The sequence below is a fragment of the Lytechinus pictus genome, chromosome 17 (genome assembly GCF_037042905.1).
Source record: "Lytechinus pictus isolate F3 Inbred chromosome 17, Lp3.0, whole genome shotgun sequence".
NCBI classification, from domain to species: domain Eukaryota; kingdom Metazoa; phylum Echinodermata; class Echinoidea; order Temnopleuroida; family Toxopneustidae; genus Lytechinus; species Lytechinus pictus.
This window is the reverse complement of record NC_087261.1, coordinates 25,226,386-25,249,588: the sequence shown is the minus strand read 5'-3', so window position 1 is coordinate 25,249,588 and position 23,203 is coordinate 25,226,386. Positions and strand designations below refer to the sequence as shown.

The 23,203-nt window shown below is 36.8% G+C and overlaps 1 protein-coding gene across 1 annotated transcript; it reads left to right on the top strand.

Annotated features, from left to right (window-relative positions):
- The first annotated feature begins 431 nt into the window (after nucleotides 1-431).
- On the top strand, nucleotides 432-23,029 carry LOC129280021 (uncharacterized). Its single transcript, XM_064112611.1, has 12 exons — nucleotides 432-693; nucleotides 1,125-1,199; nucleotides 7,176-7,469; nucleotides 8,172-8,366; nucleotides 14,735-14,836; nucleotides 15,167-15,382; nucleotides 15,812-15,886; nucleotides 16,914-17,216; nucleotides 18,434-18,481; nucleotides 19,296-19,454; nucleotides 20,005-20,092; nucleotides 20,476-23,029. The coding sequence occupies exons 1-12, from the start codon at nucleotides 432-434 to the stop codon at nucleotides 21,230-21,232; spliced, it is 2,574 nt and encodes an 857-aa protein (XP_063968681.1). The 3' UTR covers nucleotides 21,233-23,029.
- Nucleotides 23,030-23,203: the final 174 nt, after the last annotated feature.

Here is a 23,203-nt window from a genome sequence, read left to right as displayed (position 1 = left end):
AACAAGTAATGTCACAGCGATGCCAAATGTCACAACTTTTTTTAAAGGCCGATACATGTTGATTGGCCCGATTTATTTTTTTGTCCAGCTTCATCAGTGATTGCAACACTGTTCGACATGAATCAAAATCGGATAACCATTGTCTTCTTAGTGAGTCTTTGGATTCGGTTTAGCATCTGTGTCATAACAGGTAACCATATTCCTTTATACTCTCATTCATTTCTCTTAATCCGGTAACCCAGGTTCGAAACCATAAAGATGCGTGAAAAATCCTTGGAAGATTATCAATAAATACTCGTAGCAAGACCTACAATGTCAGCAAACACTGCCTAAAAAAATCCAGGTTTAATTTCGTTTTTAGAGATCCACATATTACATGAAACAAAAATTAATTTCAAAATTAAGACTAGATCGTGAACAAGACTTTTTAAATGAGTTATTTAGTAATTTTCCATCTCTTTGCATTTCTATTGACAGATGTTCAACTTGTTGGCGGTTTACATTCTAATAAAGGAACAATTGAGATCAAGATAGACAATGGGACGTGGGAGACAACATGTGGGGCCAATACTGATACCTCCGATGTCATAGTAATTTGCAAACATTTGGGATTCAAAGGAGCAAATAGAGCAATACGGGAGACGCCTTATGGACAGAATTCAACTCCTAACCATGGGCTATTTTGTGATGAAAGTAATGGCGTTTCGGTTAAATTTATTTGATAAATATGAATTGTTCATACTACCGTGACTACTGCAATGGATATAGCCTAAATTACGTTGAATTGAAATCGGGGCAAACAAACTTCATCTTCCGAAGCCGATGGTCTATGAGATTTTATGATAGACCTACATGTATGGCCACTAATTAGAGGTATTTTCTGCGCTTATCAGTATTCTTTGTGTGATGCGCAACCTCAAATTTTACTCTCATTTTATCATAAAACAATGTGCAAATCCAAATCAATAATTTTTCAGGTACATGCAAGAAAGAGGGTTGTGCTCTCGAATACGGCTTACTGTGCCTTGTTCGTTATATTTCACATTTATTTTGCCACGTTTGATAAAGGTATGATGAAATTCTAATTATTTGGTGTAATATTCTGTTATTATTTGATATGTCAGATGACACTAACCTGTCTGAGTGTTCGCTCTCAAATACAGAGGGATGTTCTCGAGCAGGAGCAGCTTCTTGTCATGGTAACGTTCCCGTCAAATTTGTGTAAACGGCTTAAAATTAAACTTAAATATATATTTTTCATTTTATTGAGCATACTAAATAAAACATGGTACTTCTGTTATGGTACAGATATTGTACTAAAAAAAATAGGAAACAGATTTTAAGATCACTTCCAATCTATTAAACTATTTGATAACGATGAAACACACGAAAATATTTGGCTTGTACTTTTGAATTGTGCAACACGCATTTCTGTTCTTTAAATTCAAATCTAGCACCCTATCTTGGTAATGTTATTATTTCAATTCAAAATGGCAATTTTAGCACGGAATTTATATAGTAATCGGAATTGGTCTACAAAGTTCATGTTCTGAAATTTCAAGCCCATTCCATGGCTGAGAAATTCTGAAGAAGACAAAAATACGCAGATATTTTATTATGATATGGCTCCAGATGGAATTTAATTTCAACGCAACATTGGTGAATTTATCCAAGAAACCGTGCCGTGGCCGAAATTCAGGCGTTCGATCCCCGGCCAGGGCACCCATATGCCCGTGAGCAAGACAATTAATGAAAAAAAAGCTCTTTTGTCCTAAATTGAAATAAATGGAAATGCTCTCAGCATTCTCTGTGATTATGTGTGCGCTAGTTAAAAAACCCAATAAAATGCGGGGTTTTTTTGGTTTAATTTCCTTCACGTACGTTCACGTTTTACCACGTACGTTTCGGAAGACATGCGCCAAGGGTTAATATAAGATAAGATTTAAGTAAATAAACTAGACAACTTTGAGGTTACGTGTGACTGTCTTTAATGACCATGGTCAAGAGACCATAGCAGGGCCCGCTGGGAGAACAGTTTTCGGAACTGAAGTGGCTACCCTGGGTAAATATGCCGCTATTATTATTATTATTATTATTATAACACTAGATGGCGCGCTTACAATTTGCGGTTGCAACATCGAATCATCATAATACAACATTCTGGCGTGACTGCCTTTTACTTTTCTCTCCTCTTTTACAATATAATCTGTATAACAAAATCATGATGATTCGTAACTAGCTCACTATTTGATAAAAAGGGTTAGACCTCCGTTGGTGTAAAACTCTAATAAATATAAACACCAATGTATCATAACGAGTTAAATATTAAACTAATATATTAATACAACAAAGGTCACAATTCAAATAACATCAAATGGCATCACCACTTCCCATCTCCCTCCATCATCAAGAAATGGGAAAACCACATTTGTGGGCTTAAAAAGGTGTAAACAACAAATCATTATCCCTATCTAGGCATCAAATTATCAAAAGTAAAATGTTAACCCACTCTACTCCAAAATACAAGGCTCAATTAATGCTATGCACTAAAAATCAATTCCCGACACAAATTAAACAACCATAAACTCGCATGAAAAAAAAAAAAAGGCATATGGGCAAATGGTTCAAATAATGAAGAAAAAAACCCAATAATCTCTCAGTGCAAAGTATCCACATAACAAATAGACTAAACACAGTTTGACAGCCTCATCCTAAATAGCAAATGTCTGTGTATCATAAAACAGAACGGCACAAAAAGTACTGAATCATTAGCAGTTCCATACCATTCCAATGAAATCACAAAATACTCGCAAAAAGGGAAATGGATAAAAGACAAAAAACAGCCATGTACCCAAAACTTATGACTATTTAACTACATGAAGTCGACACGCGGACTCAATATCACCAGGCATAATGCATGATATACATGTACATACAATGACTGAAAACAAGGGCATATACATCATTATTCAAAACACAATAATTCTAATTAATATCAGAACAAAACAGAAATCATTTCTCAAACATCACAGTAGGCATATATTAAAGGACGAGTAAATATTAGATAAACATCACCAGTATGACATCATAAAAACATACCACATCCATAAAATCAACAACACACATAACTGGCAAAATCACTCACCCAAAATACATCACAAAAATTAATGACAAACATCATGAAACTGTTTATAGTGATCAACCAAAATCACATATCAAAATGCAATCCTGTAACATAAAAATACATGCAAAGGAATATAATGAAACATCCCAACATAAAATCACAATCAAAATCACTATCAATAATATAAACAAGGCACTTTAAAGCATGTCAATTGAAGCAAAATATACCTGCAAATAAACATAAAACAAATCATCATGGTAATTGGTATATGAAATCAATTAGGCATCGGTTAATAAATAACTCAAAGGACATATCCTAATCAAGCGATGAAACTCCTGTTTTAGTCCGTTCCTCATAATCATATGATAAAATTAAAAGTCCAATCATAATAGAAACATTCACATCTGCAATGGTCACTATCCAACACATGACTCCGTCAATTCTTGGGAAGACTAGCCGAGCGGAAATGGACTAAAGTAACAAGTCTCTGTACCGTCGATATTCAGGCGAAAATGGCCTAAACCGCGAAGCTCTTCCACTAGGGGAGACAGACCAGCAGGACCATGCCCTGGGTTAGCATGGGGCCGGTCTGGCGGACGAGTGCAACGACAACCTCCAGGAACCAAGGGAGAAAGACCAGCAGGACCATGCCCTGGACTAGCATGGGGCTGATCTGGCGGACGAGCAGGACATCCTTCAGGGACAGACAGATCAGCAGGACCATGCCCTGGAATAGCATGGGGCTGATCTGGCGGACGAGCCTGATGACATTCTTCAGGCGTGGACAGATCAGCAGGGCCAAGCTCTAAGGCAGCAAGGGGCTGATCTGGAGGGCGACTATGGCAAGCGACATCAGTCCAGATGGAATGAACGTGCTTATTAGCAATTGAGACGCTAGCCGAGTACGGACATTCAGTTGAAGGCGACGCTTGCAGGGTGAACGACCGAAAGTTCTGCGAAATCAACCCATCCACGACAAACGGTACCCGTGCCAGATAGATAGCTTGCGAAGTAGAGCTACTGCTGCTGACGTTAGCCGGGCACAGAGGCATAGCGGTTACCCCGGTGCTTGCTCCGTGGCTGTGACTCGCGTCGAAAGGTAACACCGAATCGGCCGATTGTGTAACGGACACGGTATCAACACTACTGGGAGTGTCAAACCTATGATCAAGAGGCAGCACGGTACCTCCACGGTCAACGACACGGTTGCTACCAATGCAGCGATCCAGTAGCATATCAGGCGACATGTTAGGCAATACCGTCACGTCAGGCAAAGTTGTCACATCGGGCAAAGTCAAGGTAGGCATAACTGTCACATCAGACAAAGTCATGATAGGGGAAACTGTCAAATCAGACAATGTCAAGGTAGGCGAAACTGTCACATCCGGCAAAGTCAAGTTAGACAAAAATGTCACATCAGACGAAGAGTGAGAAACATAGTTCCGACTAAGATCCAAATCAAGGGAATCTGTGAAACTGTAGATCACGTTGGATTGGCAACAATCCCAAAGTAACAAAGACTGAAAATCATCGGCAGACAGTGGAGAGCAACTTAATCCACTCGGAGTAGGAGAGGCAACATTGCCATGCCAACAATCAATGCAATGAAGTGAAGAGGTTCTTAAATCACTCAAACATGAAACTGGAGAACACGAACTGCTTTCATGAGTGTCTTTAACTGTACACTCTCGGAACAATGAGGGCACACTGGCATTGGTATCCAGACCAATTACATTACTAACATTAGACCCTACATTATCTTTCCTTGTTTCTTTTACGTCTCTCATGTGACCAATAATCACATCATCTACATTAGCTTTATTTACCACACCAACATTAGCATCATGTCTATTTTCCTCATTCCATTGTTTCACATCACACTGATCACTTTCATAAACCAGACAATCACTAGTTGCATACTCAACCTCTTTATTCCATCCTTTCATGTCAGCACTGTTTGTTATATACACCTCACCATCACTAGTCGTGTATCCATAATCTGCATTACATTGTTTCACATTAACAATGTTAGATTCATTACCTCCACCATCACTACTCTCATAACCATCATCTACATTGCATGGTTTCATTTCACCTTTGTTAGTTTCATGCACCTCACCATCACTAGTCAGGTATCCATCATCTGCATTACATTGTTTCACATCAACTATGTTAGAGTCATGACCTCCACCATCACTACTCTCATAACCATCATCTACATTGCATGGTTTCATTTCACCTTTGTTAGTTTCATGCACCTCACCATCACTAGTCTCATCTCTTCGGTCTTCATTCCGAGATTTACAACTATTACTTTTAGATTCATTCATCTCCCTATCACTTGTCTCGTATCCAACATCTTCTTTGTGTATGTTAGTGTTTACTGGTGTGACCGTGGTCCCTAATGTAACATGATTATTAATTCCATGACTATCATTCATTTTACTCTCATTCTTCACACGTTCCCGATTAATGAGAGTGTGCGTTGTAATTGAATGTATGCCAGCGAGATCAACATCACAAAAACATGGCGGAGCTGCTTGAGATGACGAAGCATAGCAAAAAGTAGCACTGTCTCCAAACATGATCAACTGCTTGGAGGGGCGAACCGAAATATCGTTCTTCTCCATAAATGGAGCCCCAGCAACAATACTGTGAGTACCACGCAAGTAGTCATCATGGACTACCACACCATCAAACCAAAGTTCACAACCATCATAGAATAATGTGAACTGAGTCACACCCACAATGTGGGTCTGATCGACGAGACTAACAATGGACACATCATCAACAATGTATTCATCAAAACCAAAATCATCAACAAGAATCTGGACACCAATATCATCTGCTACAGATTCAGTGATTAAATTGAGCTGTGATCCGCTCTTCAATTCAACATTAATCCGCGAATTATCAATTGTGCTGGCACAAAAACAAGGTTTATTTAATATCTGCCTGCTAGCAGAAAACTGGCGCAACCCTGATGGTTGCGACGACCTGCTAGCCGCATCGTGAACGGCTGCCGCGGCGGTCAACGCGGCCCTGGCCATGGTACGGTATATGTGGGACTACACAAATTTATCTTCCGACTTCGGGAAGTAACCCAACCTCTCGTCTACCACCGATAATATAAAACACGGCGTGCCTAGCCCCAATTTACAGGGTGAAATTAACTTAGGATGGCTTATTTATTTTCGATGGGTGGATAGAATCCAGCTGCCACCACGCCAAGGGTTAATATAAGATAAGACTTAAGTAAATAAACTAGACAATTTTGAGGTTACGTGTTACTGTCTTTAATGACCATGGCCAAGAGACCAACACTAGATGGCGCGCTTACAATTTGCGGTTGCAACATCGAATCATCATAATACAACATACTGGCGATGCATCTTTGTTTAGGGAGGGGGGAGAGGGCGGTGGGAGGCTGGAAATATAACCAGTACTTAATTTGAACAACTTCCCTAGATTTATGACTGGAGCATTTCGTCTTCAACCATATGAAATGGACAATCAAGAATTCGTCAAGGATTCAATCATATGGAGCGTTGTGGCCCAGTGGATTAGTCTTCGGACCTTGAAACAGAGGGTCGTGGGTTCGAATCCCAGCCATGGCGTAATTTCCTTCAGCAAGAAACTGATCCACAATGTGCTGCACTCAACCCAGGTGAGGTAAATGGGTACCGGTAGGAAGTAATTCCTTAAAAAGCTGTGTGCGCTATGAACGCCTAGCTTAGCCGGGTAATATAGGAGCGCCTTGAGCACCTAACAAGGTGGATATGTGCGCAATATAAATACCCTATATTATTATTATTATTATATCGCATACGGTCACTACTATATTTACCATAGACTATAAATGAAACGTTATCTTTCATCTAACACACTTTTACATTTCGAATATAACCTTTTAAGAGACAAGGAGTGCCTTAACACTATTTGTCCTTTTTCAGTTCGCTCTGCCCCGTACTATCTCTGATAGGTCCAACTACGTAACTGTCCAACACGCTTAAACAAGCATGTTATAACGTTATCGTTCCTTTTTATATAGGTGATGGATATCTTGGATGCTTTGTGGATATCAGGAATGACCGCGCGTTGTCTGGCGAAAGTCTGGTAAATAGCGCATTGATGACCATTTCTTATTGCATCCAGTTCTGCAAAGAATCTACCGAGGCCAATTATACATACGCTGGTGTTATAAATGGAAATGAATGTTACTGTGGTGAAGCCAGTGATAACTATACTAGACATGGACTAGGATCAGATGTGAACTGCCAATATTCATGCTCAGGAGACCCTACTGAGAGCTGCGGTGGAGCTGGATACATAGCTTGCTCTACAAGTGGGTGTCAATCTTAAACTTCATAAATCATTATTTCCTCGACAATGAGGTATCTATCAAGACCTAGCTGACATGGGCTGAAGCGCTATTGTTTATTTATATTTCCCCTGCATTCATAAATGATACAAATGTTTTCAAAAGATAACATGATACGTAGAAAGAATACATTTCAATGATGAATGATATAGTGAAACAAATAAACCTAATAATTTCCCCAAAACGCAACCCCTAAAAACCCCGAAAAGATAATATCAAACAACATTTAAGATTAATTATCATTGTTCATTCAACATTAGTTTTATAAAAGAAAAACAAATGCCACAGTCTAATGCCCCTGGAGGTATGACTGTCCCCCAAACCTAATAGGATATAATAACCAGAGTACATTAACATAATAGAAATCCATAAACTAATGTTCATGAAAAAAAGTTTATAAATACTCCGATTGTATTGATAATGATGATGATAATGATGATGATGGTGGTGGTGGTGGTGGTGGTGGTGTTAATGATGATGAGGATCACGGACATGTTCTCTGAATAAAAAAAATATTATGATTATTATTGATGTTACTATTATTTAGCATCATCATTATTGTTTAGCATTATTATCATTATCATAATCGTCGTTATTACTATCATTATCTTCATAGTGCGATACTTTTCAGTTTGCTTAAGTATACATGACATGCTTAACCTATAGTCCACACAGAGACCAGTGAAACCACACCTACTATTGGGTCAACGTGGTCCACTGAGGAGATACAAGAAGAAAGCCTCCAATCAGAAGTGATGACCAATCAACCAAGTTCTGACATGACTAGTGGTCATAGTCTAAGGGACGATCTGACTTCATCACCACTGACCACAACCTTCTCCTCAACGTTCCAGCAATATTGTAACAGCTCTTGTACTTATACAAAATTGATCATTTTCTTAAAAGAGACGTCATTCTTTTTTTGATATGAATAAGTTACCCACGTGCCTTCAAAATGAAAATGATGGTATTTAGTGGTCACTTTGACATTAATGACGAAGTCAGAATAACTCTAGTCAAATAATATTACATATGTCATTCTAAAAGAAATATGTTTATGGTCATCATATAGCAAATATAGGCCCTATATGAGGGCCAGTAAGAAGGAAAAGAATAGAAAAGTATCGCTACCGGTTGCACTAAGATCACATTGATTAAGTAATAAAACAAGGATAACCACAGAAATGCAATAAATGCGTTTTTTCACATAAATAAAACACAATCGAAATAAAAATAAAATGCACTTATTCATATGATACAAATGCCTTAACCTAAATGAGTATTAGTAATTTTCGATATGCGCATACTGCATATTATGTGTAATCTCTACAGATCTTGGTGCTGTAATTGGTGAAGGTGTTGTCATCATTATCCTTAGTGTCCTTCTCATCTTCTCGGTCATATACAACATTCGAATCCGAAAGTGAGTCCAACTACTTTAAAAAAGTTTTGTATTATCAACATAAAGGAATAGAAGTTTACACAACGTGAACTGACTTTCGGAAAGCAGAAGCATATAACTGTATCGCAAACTAGGTAAAATCATACATTTAATTTGAATAAAACACCTGATCTCATCATGAATGATTTTAACCATAAAGAATGTTCGGTTTTGTGTCCAAAGGCAACACTAAGTAATATTTAGGTCAAGACAGGGGATTGACTTCTTGAGAATAATATCTCATCTTATTATATGATTCATCAGAATGCCGTGCCTCTTTGTTTATCATTCTTAATACGCACTCGACTTATCCTATTCCATTTTTGTCTCACCTGCATAGCAGAGTGAGACTATAGGCGCCGCTTTTCCGACGGCGGCGGCGACGGCGGCGGCGGCGGCGACGGCGGCGGCGGCGGCGGCGTCAACACCAAATCTTAACCTTAGGTTAAGTTTTTGAAATGACAGCATAACTTAGAAAGTATATGGACCTAGTTCATGAAACTTGGCCATAAGGTTAATCAAGTATTACTGAACATCCTGCCTGAGTTTCATGTCACATGACCAAGGTCAAAGGTCATTTAGGGTCAATGAACTTAGACCATGTTGGGGGAATCAACATCAAAATCTTAACCTAAGGTTAAGTTTTTGAAATGACAGCATAACTTAGAAAATATATGGACCTAGTTCATGAAACTTATACATAAGGTTAATCAAGTATCACTGAACATCCTGCATGAGTTTCACGTCACATGACCAAGGTCAAAGGTCATTTAGGGTCAATGAACTTTGGCCGAATTGGGGGTATCTGTTGAATTACCATCATAACTTTGAAAGTTTATGGATCTGATTCATGAAACTTGGACATAATAGTAATCAAGTATTACTGAGCATCCTGTGCAAGTTTCAGGTCACATGATCAAGGTCAAAGGTCATTTAGGGTCAATGAACTTTGGCCAAATTGGGGTATTTGTTGAATTACAGCCATAAATTTGAAAGTGTGTTGGTCTAGTTCATAAAACTTGGACATAATAGTAATCAAGTATCACTGAACATCCTGTGCGAGTTTCAGGTCACATGATCAAGGTCAAAGGTCATGTAAGGTCAAAGAACTTTGGCCACGTTGGGGGTATTTGTTGAATTGCCATCATATCTCTATAAGTGTATTGGTCTAGTTCATAAAACGTGGAAATAAGAGTAACCAAGTATCACTGAACATCTTGTGCGAGTTATAGTAGTTTTCAAAATCAGCACTGCTGCTATATTGAATCGCGTGATGCAGGTGAGACGGCCAGAGGCATTCCACTTGTTGTCTTTACTTTTTGATACCCTAAAGGATGATGAAAGACCCTAACAAGGATCAGAAGACACAGCAAGTAGATTTGGTCCAGTCATCAAGTTCGCCTGAAAAAGACACAGGTTTTTATCACGATATTGAGGATGTCATGAAATCGGATCCATCGGCAACATCTGATGGCGATGTTCACTACTCTTCTCAGATATACGAACATAAACATGCCAATGTATTGGATCCTGACGACACCAGTGCACCACACCACTCCTATATGATCTAAGGGAGTAATATACCGTAGATGATCCGACTTCAGATCATTAGAGAGTTTTCATCATCACGAGGCTGCTGCTTTATACAACGCACAAAAAATGCAAGTCAAAATCACAATAGCGAGCTGAGAGGTTTTTGTCGAAAATTGGTGGACCGGGACAGCAGACCATCCGAAGATTTGCACCGGACGAACAATTGCAAGTATATCGTTGTCCAGAGTCACGAGACGACGCTGCTGTCCTGGTCCATCAACTTTCCACAAAAGCTTCTAAGTTCTCCATTGTGATTTAATTGGTGCGTTGGAGAGAGCGGTCGCTTAGTAAAAGGGAAAACTCTCTATTGCAACTGCATCCTATAACCGAATTGCTCTCTCTCTCTCTTTCTCTCTCTCTATATATACACATCAGTATATACATTCCTGTGGTGAAAGTGGAGAAAATTAAGTTTTATGCATATCATGAAAAGGCTATTCTAGTTATCTAAATACTAGGTTTGATAAAATAAATATTTTACCCTGGCAATCTTGGCCAAATAAAGCATGGGAATGCGTTTGACAAAGGTGTTCTTGCGTATATCATGTGGAAAGAAGATTAGATCATGATGTCCGAAATGAGACTATGCTTATCGTAAGTAGCTGTGAAGGATGAGTTGTTTGATAATAAAATGTATATTTTTAGGCTTCGTCAGGCATCAGCTCCCTATCACCCTCTTATTCTCATTTACCTTGCAACGCACCACGGCAGCTCTGTTCACTTATTATGATACCCTCGCAAATTGTTACAATAACATTTTATGCATTTCACAATAAACCTTTGAGTGGCGGTGAGGGCTCTTCCCTTTTATAGATAAGGAATGCCGTTTTATTTTCTTTATACATAATACAGACTTTTCAAATTACTTGAATTAACTCACATGAATTTTCTCAAGACTACTATTATAATAAGTGAAGGTGGCGTTTACCCCCGCGAGTCACTATTTTACACTAAACCAGAGAGGGTGGGAGGGAAATCTAATTGTGAACCGGAAAAATTGCAAGGAATGAAGTTATGGATTCATATGCGCATGCGCATACATTGATAGTGTCGGCTGCAGCTAAAGCTAAGCCCAGCTCGAAAATCATGCCTATCTTGCATAAAAAGCTGTTTTTGCCAAAACAGTCATTTTCCTTGTTTTACTCTATAAACTGTGATTTTTTGTGTGAAGTTTTGAAAGTTACTTTGATTTAATGGTAAACGCATGTAACTTCATATTCTGTTATTATGATTGTTCAATACTCGAATGTCATAGATGTATACCTTTAGTAATCTGTCTATGTTTCATTTGGGATGTCATTTTTCGTTCGAAGATGAATAATGTTATTTTTGATAGCTAGCAAAGGTAATGATTAAAGTGCCTATTTGAAATATTAAAATTAATAATGTAAATATGTCACCAATATTGCTAAGAAAAGAGAGAGAGAGAGAGTGGGAGGGGGGGGGGTCGGGAGGGAGGGAGAGAGAGAGAGAGAGGAAGAGAGGCCCATATTTAGTTTTGTTCTTTAGTCCAATGTCTACATAATAATATCATAATACAACAGTAAGGTTATATCGGTGCATTTTCAAAAATAAATTGTAAACAAAAATGGTAGGCTTAATAATAGCTAAAGAGAAATGAAATTGTTGTAAATCGAATAGTATTTGTTTTATTTATCAGACTCTGGTTTCTTTGATAATGTTTTGAGAAAATATTGTTTAAGAAATTACAAATATGAATCTTTCATAAGGTAAAATCTTTCGATTGAAAAATGACAAAATTAAACTACAGACCCGTTCATTAAACATTATAAATTAGACTCACCATTTATATTTGAAATTGTCTTTTATAAAAAGAGAAGTGTACAAAATTCGAATAAATAAAAAAAAACTTAATTTAAATGTGCAACATCCACACGGGATAGAGAGAGAAAGAGAGAGAGAGACAAAGGAAGAGGGATTGTGGGGGTGTGAAATAAAAAAATGTTTGTGTATGTGAGAGTGAGCTTGTTTTCGTGTGTGTGTGTGTGGTTGATTATAAATATAGTATCATATGTGTATGTGAGCAGTAGCGATAGATAGGATGAAAGAGAGACGGAGACATGCAGAGTCATAGTGATATTCTAAATTATTCTGTAAAGAAATTTGATTGGAAACCTGAAAACAATACAATGGAATGAGGATATAATTGACAAAAAATTGATAGTGTTGTTTTTGGGTGAGGTTTGTGCGGGTGTGCGCGTGTGTGGACAAAGTTTACTTGGCAGAATGAAAGAAAGAGAGGGAGAGAGAGAGAGAGAGAGAGAGGGGGGGGGGGGGAGGGTGGGGGGGGGGGGTGACCGAGTGAGACGGATAGAGCAAATGTTCCGATAGTGATATTCTAAATTCTGTGAAAAAATTTGATTGACAACCTAAAAACTACATAAAAGTGTAAGGATATAATCGAAACAGTGTTGTTTTGGAGTGAGGATTGTTTACCATTAAGAAAAAAAACGCGTTAAAGCGAGATTCTCACACAATCTGTAAATAGGCTGTGAACATGAATAATACATGTTCGTAAAGAGGAACTTGACTCTCAAATTGATTTTGTTCACCTTTTGTTCAATTATTTGATCAGTAATGTAAAGGAGACTCAATAGAAATCAAACAAAAGAGGTTCCTTTGTGACATAAAAAGGAGTGCCAGTAAGGGCAGCGTTTTAGGCCATGTTTCCCGAAATGTGCTTTCTGCAAACCGATGCCATATTCACTAGAATGTATTGGAAACTCGAAATTTAATCTACGTAGCCGTTACCTGATCCCACCTTCGGTTGATAAAAACCAGGTCCATACGTCATACCCTCTACAAAAAAAGGGGGAGGTCCGGAATAAAACTGCCATGAATCTGAGTATTCAATCAAACAAGACAATTGTGAGTATACTCTCTATCATTATTAGAAACTTGATGATCGTAACAGCTCGTTGTATCATTGTATTGGAATACTTGTAATTGGAAGAGGGCCCGCATCCGTTCGTTGTGAATAAGACAGAGGAATTGTAATTTGCATCCTAGATTTTATGTATAAAATGGTAATTATAAGTATTTTTATTGCCTTCCTTTGATTTTTTGTTCTTAATACGAGTTGTAAATTTACTAATATGATTAGGAGTGTGCTATACATGGGTCAATAATACCTTTTTGTCATTTTGATATGGCAACAGTTTTTTTTAAATTAATTGTAATGTATCTCAACATGAAATGACAATATTTCTTTGTGTCGGGTCCGAGAAAAAGTTGTGCCGGGCCAATATCCATTAAAGTGGCCGCAAAACACCCCAAAACCACAATTTTGGTCACAATTTCTTTATTTGGTGGTCTTTTTCTCTGGTTTTGGTGTCTATTCATATGTTTTTTGGGGGCAGGCAATTCGTTTTTCCTAAAATTAGTACATTTAAAGCATTATTTGTAGAGTTAAAAGGTGATTTTACCTAAATTTACCAATCAAAAAAAAAATTGTCATTTCATGTTGAGTAAGGTAAAAGGGACACAAAAACTGTTGCCACAGAAAAACCAAGAATCACCCATTTATAGCCCACTCCTTATATAATTTATGATATACCGAAGAAAATTATGGTAAAAATCACAATAACTCTTGAATAAAATTTCTACCGACCTTTTGATTGACTGTGCTGTTATTTTCTGTTTTGACACGAATGTTTAAAGATGGATTTTCTATGACCTATAGCTCACCGGCACAACCCTTGTGTTTCCCAAATTTTGTGGGCTAAAATCATTAAGCAATAAGAGAATAACATTAATAACATTAGAGTTTTCGCAGTTGCAACGGGATGGATTATACAACGAAGTAAATTTATTGAATATGTCCGTCAAATTACAACGAACAGCTTAAAGTCCTTGGTTGAAAATTGGTGATCCGGGACAGCTGTTTCTGATCTTCCAGAGTTTTGCAGACGATGAAAAACTGGAAATGTGGTTTGTCCGGAGTCACGGACGGCACTGCACTTTTGATTAACCGATCTCGATAAAGAATGCGTTGTCATGAAGGGCTTTTGAAAATAGATTCTCTACATTTCAGAAAGCGTCTGCTCGGTGGTTGCGAAAACTTGCTATAACAGAGGCCTTGTTAACCACCAGTAATGTCACAGTGATGCCAAATGTCACAACTTTTCTTAGAGGCCGATACACGTTGATTGGCCTGATTTTAATTAATTTACAGCTTTATCAGTGATTGCAACCCTATTCGACATGAATCGAAATTGGATAACCATTGTCTTGTTAGTGATTCTTTGGATCCGGTTCAGCATCTGTGCCATAACAGGTAACCATATTCCTTTGTACTCTCATTCAAAATCTCACCAATTTGAATCATAATATATACAGTTGGTAGGGCGGTTTTCTCTTAGTCCGGTAACCCAGGTTCGAAACCATAATGATGCGTGAAAACTCCTTGGAAGGTTATCAATAAATACTTATAACAAAACATATAATGCCATCAAACGCTGCCTAAAAAAATTCAGGTTTAATTGTCTTTTTAGATCTCTACATATTAAATGAAAGTTTATAATTTCAAATATAAAACTAGAACGTGAACGAGACTTTGCAAAGGACTTATTTAGTAATTTTCCATCTCTTTGCATTCTGTTGACAGATGTGCAACTTGTTGGCGGTCCAGATTCTAATAAAGGGACAATTGAGATCAAGATAGACAACGGGACGTGGGAGACAACATGTGGGGCCAATACTGATACCTCCGATGTCGTAGTAATTTGCAAACATTTGGGATTCAAAGGAGCAAATAGAGCAATACGGGAGACGCCTTATGGACAGAATTCAACTCCCAACCATGGGCTATTTTGTGATGAAAGTAATGGCGTTTCGGTTAAATTTATTTGATAAATATGAATTATTCATACTACCGTGACTACTGAAATGGATATAGCCTAAATTACGTTGAATTGAAATCGGGGCAAACAAACTTCATCTTCCGAAGCCGATGGTCTATGAGATTTTATGATAGACCTACATGTATGGCCACTAATTAGAGGTATTTTCTGCGCTTATCAGTATTCTTTGTGTGATGCGCAACCTCAAATTTTACTCTCATTTTATCAGTAAACAATGTGCAAATCTAAATCAATAATTTTTCAGGTACATGCAAGAAAGAGGGTTGTGCTCTCGAATACGGCTTACTGTGCCTTGTTCGTTACATTTCACATTCATTTTTGCCACGTTTGATAAAGGTATGATGAAATTCTAATTACTTGGTGTCATATTCTGTAATTTGATATGTCAGATGACACATACCTGTCTGAGTGTTCGCTCTCAAATACAGAGGGATGTTCTCGAGCAGGAGCAGCTTCTTGTCATGGTAACGTTTCCGTCAAATTTGTGTAAACACCTTAAAATAAAACTAAATTATGCTTTTCATTTTATTGAGCATACTAAATAAAACATGGTATTTGTGCGATGGTACATATATTGTACTTAGAAAAATTTGGAAACATATTTTAAGGTCACTACCAATCTATTAAACTAATTAATAGGGATGAAACAAACAAAAATATTTAGCTTGTACTTTTGAATTGTGCAACACGCATTTCCGTCCTTTAAGATTTAAATTCAAATCTAGCTCCCTGTCTTGGTAATGTTATTATTTCATTTTGAAATGACAATTTTAGCACGGATTTTATATAGTAATCGGAATCGGCCTACAAAGATCATGTCCTGAAATTTCCAGCCCATTCCATGGTTGAGAAGTTCTAAAGAAGACGAAAATACGCAGATATTTTATTTATGATAAGGCTCCAGATGGAATTAAATTTCGATGAAATATTGGTGAATCTATCCAATAAACGGTGCCGTGGCCAAAAGTTCAGCGTTCGATCCCCGGCCAGGGCACCTATATGCCCGTGAGCAAGACAATTAATCAAAAAGCTCTTTTATCCTAAATTAAAATAAATGGAAATTTTCAGCATAATGCTTGTTTGATGATCTTTGAAGGTTTCCATGGTGGAGAGAATATTGAAAGGTTTTACGGTAAACACCATGTATGTAGTCCTGAAAAGGACTGTTTGTTATTCTATCTTGAATATATGTTAGCTCTGAAAAGAACTGTTATCGACGTTTCGACCAGCGTGACCAACTTGACGACCAGAACACGCTGGTCGAAACGTCGATAACAGTTCTTTTCAGAGCTAACATATATTCAAGAAAGAATAACAAACAGTCCTTTTTAGGACTACATACATGGTGTTTACCGTAAAACCTTTCAATATAATGCTTCTTTGATTTTTTCTCTTTTTATTCAAATCAACATTTTTCTGGGGTGGACTTGACCTTTAAATGTCCAACACGCTTAAACAAGCATTATAACGTTATCGTTCTTTCTCATATAGGTGATGGATATCTTGGATGCTTTGTGGATATCAGGAATGACTGGGCGTTGTCTGGCGAAAGTCTGACAGATAGTTCACCGATTACCATTTCATATTGCATCCAGTTCTGTAATGAGTCTACCACAGCTAATTATACTTATGCTGGTGTTGAAAATGGAAATGAATGCTACTGTGGTGAAGGCAGTGATAATTATACTCGACATGGAGTAGGACCAGACATGTCAGATAAGAACTGTCAATATCCATGCCAAGGAGACCCTACCGAGAGCTGTGGTGGAATTGGATACATAGCTGTCTTTATCAGTGAGTATCATTCTTAAATTCAATGATTTTGATTCCCAAGACAATGAAGGGGTGTATCAACTTGCTTTTACTAAAGGAGGTACATCTAATTTTGTTCGATTTAACTGAAACCTAAAGGTTCTGGGCCCCGTTGCATAAAAGTTACTATTATGGTAACTTTGCCCTCCAATAGCTACTATGGTATTGGTCAACAACCGATCAAAGTCAAGGATTATATGTCCATTTAGCATTGCATGGCAAAGCTACCCGGGAGCGGATCTAGGATTTTTCGAAGGGGGGGGGGGGGCACATTTTTCCGAAGAAAAAATTGACAAGCAAGCAAAAAAAAAGAAGAAGGTTTTTAACCCAAAATAAGGGGTTTCGTCCAAGAAAATATTTGACAAGCAAAAAAAAAAAAGAAAAAAAAAGAAAAAAAGAAAGGTCTTCACTTTAAAAATTGGGGGAGGGGGGCACACTTCTGTTTTAACGGCATTTTTACATTACAAAGTTAAATTGTGCCTCTCAAAGAGGAGGGGGGGGGGGGGCACGGGCCGGCTGTGAGCCCACCCTGGACCCGCCAGTGAAGCTACAGTAATGATAGTTTTTGTGGAAACGGGCCCAGGTTTGTATATTTTTTAATCTCAGGGGAGGGGTGTCTATCAAGACACAAACAAAATTATGTATAAGTATCTTTTTGTATAGGCAAATCCATCAGTAAGTACAGCATGTTCACTGAATTACTGAATATTCAGAAATATGTACCAAACATCGCCTTAAAACTTAATATACATCATGTTTTAATTTTTTATCCCAGCCTATCAACATATCAAAGGAGGATATATCCGTTCTGTTTTAGTTTTTTTGTTATTCATTTTAAACAAAGCCAGTTTTATGTAGCTAAGTTCCAATTTATCATTCATTTTTCCTTTGAATTATTATGACTGACATGCTCTGTGATATATTGTACTTTTTAATGTTATATTTTTTTTAGTGTGAATAGAAAATCAATAAATGCAATACAATATCTGCTTATGAGACAAAATCTAAACGAACACGCACAATCGTTTCAATCAATACCATATATCGTTTGGTTCGCATGTGCATTATTTTTTAAATCGTTCACATTTAACAATTTGTTTATAATGCTTGCTATTCATTTCGACTGAAGAAGTGTTAATTTGATCCCTTCACTATATTTCATTGTCTCACTCCCTTAAAACGTTTAAATGGAAATACAGTATCAGCCGACACGATGACAACGATGAATACGCCAACTGAATCAATGGGTATGTTTCCCTACCTATTGTGGAAATGCATCTTCATAATATGCAGAATCATCATTTTTAGAAAAAATATGGGTTTTGAAATATTAGAGTTAAATTTTTGAATTAATAGGACTAATGGACTAAACACCATAGAAATATTTCGATGGCTAATATCCAAACACAGGCAAGTGAAGACAATGTATAGTAGAGCAATACATGGTTACCATGCTTTTGCATTTACATATGTCATGATAATTGATGATGCTTGAGGTTCAATTCAAGAATTATATTTCCCATCACTTCAGTTCCTGATTTCTGTATATCTTTATTTCACTTATCATACAGATAGCAGAGAAAATTGCATTATGATTAAGAATCAAAGAAATCATAGCATTTATAATGTTAAATAATTCAGAAAAAATACAAACTGGGTGTGATATAACTTTAACCGGATCTGGCACATGCAGTTGATTTTACATGTAATTTGTTTAAAAAGGACATGGTTCTTAGGGTGAGGGAAAGTGTATGATTGCATAAACGGCAGCTTTTTAATATTCTCTATTGTTACTGTTGTAAAAAAAAATGGCCGTCAATGGAATTCATGGTCCTTTCGAATGCAACTTGAACAAATTACCAAGTAATATTCAAACAAGAAATAATCGTCTCTCCTTATCATGCTTAATCTACAATGATGGCACAATGAGCTGGGCTAATCTCGATAAACATGTCGCTACTTTGTTAGCTCAAATTGCCAACTTATGTATTTCTATCCATTGACTAATGATAGAAAAATTTGGTCCTGAATTCAATGTAAATGTTTATTGATCTGACACAGTTACCTCACCACCACCGACGACATCCGTCACCGTCAACCAGACCGCCACAACAAGTAACGAAATTGTGATTTCGACATCGTTGTCATCGTCATCATCAGTTTCATCATCTCTGAAAACTCAAGGGACGTCCAATCTTCCCACAGCGGGAAATAGCACAGGTAGTTCAACTAGTTTAATGAATACCTTACAAATTTGATTTACGTGATTCCTACACTTCTTGTGCTTTCGTTATTTTATAATTTCTCTGATTTTTCCCTATCTTTTCATAATAGCAAGGAATCATATTTACACCAAAACCTAATAGCGATAATGATAATGAAGATGATAATGATAGTGATGATAATACTAAAAATGAAAGAAATATTAATGATAAATTTATAATGATAATGGATGTAATTTGTGTTGAGTTAATAGTGATCAAATGATGTTCATCAACAAGTCCCAATCCATTCCAATTCCAATGCAACTCAAGTCCGGTTACAACAAATCATGATGAAGAAAACTCCCATGACAACCATCGTACTGCAATTAGAGTGTGATGAATGTATGTTGCAGACTAATCAAACTGAATTTAAAAACTTGAAAATAGGCTTCACTCAGGAACATGTTACTTCACGCAGGTTTGTCACAGTTCCCTATTAAGAATACTTATATGATCATTTTAAATGAATAATCTCGTGGAATGATCGGTATTGTTGATTTAATCAGGCTTATATGCAGGGATTGGCGGAGCTGTTGCTGCTGTTATAATCATCATCATAATCATCGTCGCCATCGCATGTATCAGAAAGAGAAGGTCTGTAGCAATTTTATTTAATACATAAAATGGTAGTACAACAAATATAAATTTGAGAATAACTGTTAGAATTCCTCACATGTAAAATCATTCTAAAATATATCAAAGATTACGATTGCTACGATATTAAGTCGGTATCAAAACAAAGCTAAATTTGATAACAACTCTCGAATTTGCTTTGTCATGTTTTTGCCTTTCTTAAACACTGGTACATTAATGGAAAATTAAGCAACCAGATACTGCTCAACCTTGTAATTGAAAAGAAACCATATCAATGTCATAATAAAAACAAACAAGAACAAAGGAACAAATGTAGGATACCCCGTTATGAAAACTATGAATATTTCTTATTTTCCATAATTGTATCCAATATTCCATTAAAGGTCACAGCAGAGGACAAAGGGTATCGCCTCGTCACAAAGAGCGACGTTGACTCCAGTCAGCATGCCTCCAGCATACGATGAGATAAACGACTTCGGTATCCCCAACGGTGCAGTTGCAGAGGCACCGTCTGCCAGAGGTTTCCAACCTGGGGCACAAACACACAGTAACGCGAGTTCTTCTAAAGGTGTCAAGAACGTTCTCCTTGTTAATCTAAATCCTAGGAAACCATCGAATATATATGAGGGGACAATGGATGAAATCCCAGACACAGAACTGACGTCATATGCTTCTTGTGGCACCACTGCGATGAAACAGAACAGCAACGACCGATTAAGCGTCCTGCACGCCACGCCTGACAAGAACGGAAACGGAGCACAGGACGGCTACGACGAAATTAATATCGCAATTGCACCTTACTCTTCTTTTGAAAATTCTAAGCAGCCAACCACCTCGGCGAGAATGGCCGACAGAATGAGCGTCGTTTACGCTGCACCCGATAAGAACAGCGAACGAAACGGCACCTCGGAAGATATAGACAGTCTGTATGCTATGCCAGATAAGAATGGAAACCGGAACAACACTTCGGATGATACGTCGGAAGATGTCGGCAGTTTGTACGCGATGCCCGATAAATCCCGAGGAAAGCCGGATGGGTACGATGGTGATCAGGATCTCTACGCTATAGCTAATGACTCCTTTTCTGGTGATCAGTTTGATGAAATGGAGATGGTTGAAAACGAAATGTATTCTATGTAGATAAAGAGGTGTTGGTTAAGTAACAGTAAATATGGTAAATGAATGAAAAATTTTCTAAAAATATTTTTGTTTTAGAATGTCGTAAAAACGATCGTTAGATTTGGAATTTACAAAGCTGTACACAATCATCCACACAATTATTATTTTGCTTTTACTTAATTTCTCTACACTTTCCTGTTCATTCAAAAACTGCGTTCCTTCAAGACATAAAATGTAAACAAAAGGAAACAAGTTGTAGAAATGTACATGTATCTTATTACAGAATTGTCAAATGAATACTAATAAATACAAACATAATTGTACAAATACTATATTAACAACAGAAAAGATAAATTCATCTTCTTTTTGTACTAAAATAAGGATAATTTCATCTTCACGATGATTACACTAACTGATCAGCTAATGTATTTTGACGATGCATAACAACCAAAATTGCAGCAAAGAACAATGATGAAGATATGGGGATCCATTGTATACATCTCTTTTTAATAATGCTTATAAAAATACGCTCTGACAAATAGCCACTTTTGTGTACTTCAGACATATATTATGCAGAATATGGGAAATCTTAATATCTTATGTTAGTTCGCTGAAAAACGCAATGTGCTGAATGGTTTATGCAGTGATCAAAGCTAATTGTAGTGGATCAATTATCTGATTATGCAGTAGATTCATATAACCATGAAAGATGACAGAAATACATAGCAAATGTAAACGAGGCATAAATGATATTACCTATTTAAACTGATCTTGGTTGTGTTCTTACCTACTGTATTGGTTGATGTTAAAGCACTTATTTTTATTTTGGTGAACGGGTCACTCTGCAAATCAGGTAGATATCAGTACTACGTAATATTATCGTTATCGCATTGCTTACTACGCATTCTATTCAGAATTGTTTTCTAATGTTTGATATATATTTTCATACATTTTTATAAACAAGATTGTAAAATGTAGGATATACAAAAGGGGGAAAACCTTTGATTTCGAAAATGACATGTTATTCACGCACAGTATACATATTTGTATCATTCAAGGATTCCTGTAATAATTCCTTGTTTTTGAATCTTTACACTTAAATTTGAATTCAGACTTGCTGTCATTAGGGAGCAGTCAATTACTGAATTTTGATAGATTAAATCTGAAAATATTTGAATCTAAATCCTTTGAGATTAAGAAATATAGGTTTTGCGTTTAAATTATAGCCAGTGTTTGACTGGTCACTGTTTACATCATTCTGATCTGGATTCAATTTAAGTCCATGTAATTCATAGTATAATAATGGGGGGAATATATAGTATGAATTACCCCAATGCATTCTTTCATTTTTTCATGAAGAGGAATTAAAGTTGTTACAAGGATTTTCTGTCAGAGTTACTGTATTTCATATCGGCATCACAATCTACGTGTATTTTGAACTGATAAAGTCGTAGCCAATGTAAAGTCATAGCTTTTATATTGAGTTTACATTACGTTTACAGTATGTGCTCTCCTTAATTGTGCATGTATATGTATATAAATATATATATTAAAATAAATTGATAACATAAACAGTAATAGAAAGTATTGAGAAAACGGATATGTAATTTGTACGAAATTGATAAGTTAAGGGGAGCTTAGAAATTGGTCGAAATAGTGTCTAGTATCCGTTTTAGGATGATTAGCCCGTCTCGATATTCTACAGAAGCTTGGTTAAAATATCTGTATCATGTCATCTTGTAATCGATATTTTGCATTTTAATTCCTCACTTTTATTACTATTTCTGTTGTTAATAAAAGATTCCATTTTGAAACTAATTTATTTATGTGATGATTTTTAGCACAATTTTTTTGTGTGGAGAATGATAATGTATGCATCCGTTTCTTGTGTATAAAAGTTTGAATATGAACTGCCTTGAAATAATAGATGAATTATATATGGGCTGGTATATTTATTAGGGTGCACAGGTTCATTTTTATTTATAGCAAATA